The sequence below is a fragment of the Limulus polyphemus genome, unplaced genomic scaffold (genome assembly GCF_000517525.1).
Source record: "Limulus polyphemus unplaced genomic scaffold, Limulus_polyphemus-2.1.2 Scaffold36, whole genome shotgun sequence".
NCBI lineage: Eukaryota > Metazoa > Arthropoda > Merostomata > Xiphosura > Limulidae > Limulus > Limulus polyphemus.
In genome coordinates this window covers 26,166-32,210 of record NW_013665646.1, presented here as the reverse complement: position 1 = coordinate 32,210, position 6,045 = coordinate 26,166, and the positions used below count along the sequence as shown (strand labels likewise).

General features: G+C 34.1%; 1 protein-coding gene across 1 annotated transcript in view; it reads right to left on the bottom strand.

Annotated features, from left to right (window-relative positions):
- Positions 1–6,045, bottom strand: part of LOC106460813 (whirlin-like) — a gene marked incomplete at its 5' end in the record, with an annotated part of 71,485 nt that overhangs the window by 43,351 nt on the left and 22,089 nt on the right. Inside the window, 2 exons of the mRNA XM_022388124.1 lie at positions 4,434–4,627; positions 5,328–5,396. Coding sequence (XP_022243832.1) covers positions 4,434–4,627; positions 5,328–5,396 — 263 coding nt within the window. The remainder of the gene's footprint in view (positions 1–4,433; positions 4,628–5,327; positions 5,397–6,045) is intronic.

Below are 6,045 nucleotides of genomic sequence, written 5' to 3'. Positions count from 1 at the left end.
TTATTGTACAGAAGTTTGTATTCCAGCAATATAATGACCCTAAGCATTCTGCAAAGTCTACAAATGAGTTTCCGAAAAAAAAAGAAAATTACAGTTATGGATTGGCCATCTCAGTCCCCAAACTTTAATCCCATGAAGACCTTGTGTTTGACTTGAAGGTTGCTGTATCAAAAAGAAAACCAATGTCGATTGCTGTATGTATTGAAGAATGGGCAAAAATACCTCCAGAAAGGTGCCAGAAACTGGTTACAAAAATACAAGCTGTAATGTAAGGAAAGAGTGTACACACAAAATAATGTAATGGTGCTTAAATACTTTTGTAAAAGTATGATACTTGTTTTTATTCTTACTTTATGCTTATTACTTAATTATTTGTTGTTTTATTATAGAGCTGAACGCGTACTTTAATATATATTAATAAAAAAATAAACAATTAAAAATGATCGAAACTGCTTTCTTCTTGGTTTTCCTCTCTAACTTCTCAAGTACTTTGGTCTACTACGGTATTGGTGTGCTCCAGCAATTTCATCTAATGTATTCCTCTTTTGAGTTCTTAAGCGCGTGTTCAAGGTAATTAAATATATACATCTAATGTTGGATGTACAAAGGATTTATTTTTAATTGACACGAAAATGCATTAAAGAGATCCTTTTCCTGAACATAAAAATATCTGTTTTTACCTAATTATAAATGAACGTTTTTAATTAGTATTTATGATTAAATAATTACTTTACATATATTGGATGATATTTCACTATACAAACATGTGTATTTTGTATGTACATTAAATCTATATAGTTATACCTGGATATCTGATATTTAGTGGAGAAGAATTAGGTTCCGATCTTTATGTTCGAAAGTTAAGCATAATAAAATAAACCTATTATTAATCTTTCAAGTAAATTATATATGGAAAATAATCAATATTTCTCATTTCATGGAGTTTCCTGTTTGTTTGTTTTTTTTCAAATCAGGATGTCCTTCTTCCAACATCATTTTTTTAATAAAAGTATTTTAGTTTAAGCCTAACCAAGTACATAAGAACGAATGGCTTAGCTAAGGTATGTATATATATATACTTTATATTTTAATTAAAGACAGCAAAATTTAGATCATATTCTTATCTCAGCTCTTGATGCTATCCATCTATTTATCTTATTGTGAAACGGAGGTGAGTAGAATATAGTAAATTAATAAAAATGTAAAATTGATTATTGGGTCTGTATTGATTGCAATGATAAAATGTAGCAGTCTGATTAGTATAGAAATATTACTGTAAGGACCGTTTTCATTATTTTATGTCCCCGATGGTAAATAAAACACGTATGACATATAAAAAGAAAGTAGTTAAATCACAACCAAAAACTTTCGATGTAACCATAGCGCTTTTGGTCTATATTTAAATACGATATGTTGGGGTCTATGTATCCATTCCGATCTCTTCTTTCGACTTATAGTTTCATACAATCACGTATTTACGTGCGTTTTAGACAGTTGTTGTCATTATCCGCCATTTTATGATCCGAGAGCAAATTCCAACTCTATCACGTGAGAAGAAAAATATAGATTAAGTTTAATCCTACATTAATTTGATGGGATTATGCTGCAGTTCTGTGTGTTTTTTCAGTCAGTAATCTCTCTCTGTCTCTAACACATGCAGGCACACGTGTATATCCGTAAAATTCAAAACAAAATACATCGTTATATTTATTTATAGCTTGCAGTAGGTAGTTGGAAATTGGAAAAAAAAACTCGTTCTTTTGTTTAAGTACATGTTTGTACATGGAAAAATCAGAACGAGAACACGATCGCGTTATGAAAATCAGACATGCTTATCAAATCGCTACGTGTTAAATCATTTTTATCTACTAGAATGCCCCCCCCCCCCAGTGTCACAGCTGTATGTCTGCGGACTTACAATGCTACAAACCGGGTTTCGATACCCGTGGTGGGCAGAGCACAGATAACCCATCGTGTAGCTTTGTGCATAATTACCAACAAACAAACAATCAAACATGAAGCCCCCAGTGGCACAGCGGTATGTCTGCGGACATACAACGCTAGAATCCTGAACAGGAAAATCACTCATTCCCTTGATAAGTTTGTGAGCTTTGGTAATTATGTTCTTTATTTTATGTCTTTAATTATAGGCTACACAATGGGCTGTCTGTGATGTGCCCACAATGGGTATCGTTTGTTTTTGTTAATTTCGCGCAAAGCTACACGAGGGCTATCTGCGCTAGCCGTCCCTAATTAAGTAATGTAAGACTAGAGGGAAGGCAGCTAGTCATCACCACCCACCGCCAACTCTTGGGCTACTCTTTTACCAACGAATAGTGGGATTTACCGTCACCTTATAACGCTTCCATGGCTGAAAGGGCGATCATGTTTGGTGTGACGGGGATTCGAACCAGTGCCTCTCAGATCGGGAGTCGAGCGCCCTGACCACCTGGCCATGCCGGGCCCAATGGGTATCGAAACCCGATTTTTAACGCTATAAGCCTTCAAACTTACCTCTGAACCACTGGAGGGGGCTAATTATAGGATGTTTTGTTTTGCACTTTGTCCACTCAACGATTTATTAATTGTATGAATTATCCAAGTTAGCTGTTCAATATAAATAAATTACATATAAAACTAAAGAATGGTGCTCTTTAACGTTATAATTTATAGTACAGGTGCTTTGTGTCTATCTGCTAAGCCCTAAGATAAAATGTACGTTGTTTTCGAAAGTATCGTGTTTTTCAGACTTCTCAATTTAAACATAGATTTACCGTTTTCTTTGAAAGCTTTGGCTTCGCTGATTTACAATTAACTGATTTACATGTAGGGTAAACACCACGTGACTTCCACAAATAGAAAATTATCTTTCCTGTCCACAAATCGGATAAGGGTCAGAAGCAGATGCGTCCTAGAGGTCAACTCCCAGCAGACACAAATCTTTTACCAATTTCACACGCACCACTAAACATTTGTCTTTGTTTGTTTTCATGGTTATTTCGTGTACTTGTGAAATTATCCATGTGATGTCTTTTCTAGATGATCACAGTTGCAGATCATTTTACTCTATACAGTAGGATCCCGTTAAAGAGGGATTCGATATAACGCGGTCAATGTTGGGCTCCCAATTTTCTCTCGCTAATAGCCAGTAGTCAGTCGGAACGAGACAATCAACATTAGACGATTTAAAAACTAACAATAATTTGTTTGTTTGTTTGTAATTAAGCACAAAGCTACACAATGGGCTATCCGTGCTCTGCCCACCACGGGTATCGAAACCCGGATTCTAGCGTTGTAAGTCCGCAGACATACCGCTGTGCCACTGGGGGCAATAATAATAATAAACAATGGATTTTTTGAGACATGTTACATGCTATTGCATTTACTTTAATGTAACTTTGTGTTTGTTATCAGCTTTACGTTTTATGTGCTTCATTTCTATTGTTTAAAGTTAGGCCTAAGTGTAATTAATAAACACAATCATGTGATAATTTTGACATACCGTAGTGTATGTTTTTCTTGTTCTTAAAATGGTTGTGATACACGGTTAAAAGAAGATATAATAGAAGGCATGAGTAACAAGACTTGAGCGATAATTTGGGTATCTGAAGTTCTCAAATGAATAAGAAAACATCTCGTGTACCGAATAACAATGTAAGGGATATGGAATATGACCATTTATGGGTACCCCGAAATAACGCAACCCACATTTAACGCGATCGCATTTCGTGGACCTCAACTATCGCGTTATAACGGGTTTCCACTGTATTCCGATATTCCCCAAACTTTAAGCCTAACTGACTGAGTTGTGGGATAACCTTGAATCCCACATAATAAAAGTGGCGCTAATAAAAAAAAAGAGAGCTAATCTTTATACATAGAAAGGATTGCGTGAGCCAAGCTAAAACACTGTAACAAGTTCAGTTATCCTGTGCTAACTTCAAGAAGCAATTAACGATTGCATTAACCAGAGAGATTTTCAACGGGGTGGGGGGTTGATCTAAAGTACCATATAAGCAAACTATTGCAAATAATCATATAAGCAAACTATTGCAAATAATCATATAACCAAACTATTGCAAATGATCATATAACCAAACTATTGCAAATAATCATATAACCAAACTATTGCAAATGATCATATAACCAAACTACTGCAAATAATCATATAACCAAACTATTGCAAATAATCATATAACCAAACTACTGCAAATAATCATATAACCAAACTATTGCAAATAATCATATAACCAAACTACTGCAAATAATCATATAAGCAAACTATTGCAAATAATCACATAAGCAAACTATTGCAAATAATCACATAACCAAACTATTGCAAATAATCACATAACCAAACTATACATATAACCAGAATAAATAAACATAAAAAAAGAGAAAAATATTTCTATTCCAAAACAACATGTTCCTACCTTGCATCATTAGAAGTTCCATACATAAGCCTGTTTCTGTCAACCACATCCAGGGAGCTATCTTGACTCGATGTGAGTCCATTTTCGCCAGGTGGCGCCTCGGTGCGGAGGTTTAAACGATCTGGCACGGTGTGTTGATGGTGATGGGAGACGTTCTTTCTTCGAAAGCTTCCTCTTGGCGAACGAGCCTCATTCTGAGTAATTAAACAAGGATTACTATGTTATTTCTCTCGTTTAGAAAATTTTAAGTTCTTTAAAGTATTTTATCGAACGATCTGTTGTTTAGCAAAAAACTGCAGTAAATGAAAAAAAAAAGTTAGAAGTCTTGGTATTGGAGAAAATAGTTACGACACATTCACGTGTTTTCTTCAATCTCATGAACGAAGACAACGTGAAACTGAAAAGGACCCACGTGTGTCGAAATTAGTTTCTCCAGTATCAAGACTTCTAACAATTTAACTCCCGTTTACTGTGGTTTACTCTATAATAATCTAAAAAACTAAATATTTCTAATGATATTGGCTTTCTTATCATGAATGTTTGCTATTGTAATTATACGAGAATAATGTTTCATACGTTGTTTACGTAAACTTGTTGTTGCATGCCTAAAATAAAACCCTGTTAACATTAAATCTAATTAAATGTTGCAGTGAAGTTTAAATCCAGATTTATGTGGATACTAGTTTCGATGTCCAACGTTGATATAAAGAGGATATCTCGAAAATTGCATACATATAAATTTGATATCGTTCCGTTAATGTGGATTCGTTGGACTTTACTGTAAATTACTTTACACGGTATTGTGTATTTACCTACTAATTAATTTGGATAGTTTCAAAATTTATACCGTTTACATTTGAGTGATTTTTGTCTAATGCTACTGGCGTCACTTACCGATGAAGATGTCGACAACGTTTGGCAATCTCCCGGCTGGTCTATAGCTTGTTTAACTACTTCCTTGCTCTAATATGTAAATAAATATCAAGTAAAAATGTACTTAAAAACATCGAAAGTTAAAACTTAAATATCTTGGTGATGAAACAAACCGCAATGATTTGACAGTTTTAGAAATATAAACGTTAAAGCTTAAGTGTACTGGTGATGAAAACCGCAACGATTTGGCAATTTTAGAAATATAAATGTTAAAGCTTAAGTGTACTGGTGATGAAACGAACCGCAATGATTTGACAAGTTTAGAAATATAAACGTTAAAGCTTAAGTGTACTGGTGATGAAACGAACCGCAATGATTTGACAATTTTAGAAATATAAACGTTAAAGCTTAAGTGTACTGGTGATGAAACGAACCGCAATGATTTGACAATCTTAGAAATATAAACGTTAAAGCTTAAGTGTACTGGTGATTAAACGAACCGCAATGATTTGACAATTTTAGAAATATAAACGTTAAAGTTTAAGTGTACTGGTGATGAAACGAACCGCAATGATTTGGCAATTTTAGAAATATAAATGTTAAAGCTTAAGTGTACTGGTGATGAAACGAACCGCAATGATTTGACAATTTTAGAAATGTAAACGTTAAAGCTTAAGTGTACTGGTGATGAAACGAACCGCAATGATTTGACAATTTTAGAAATGTAAACGTTAAAGCT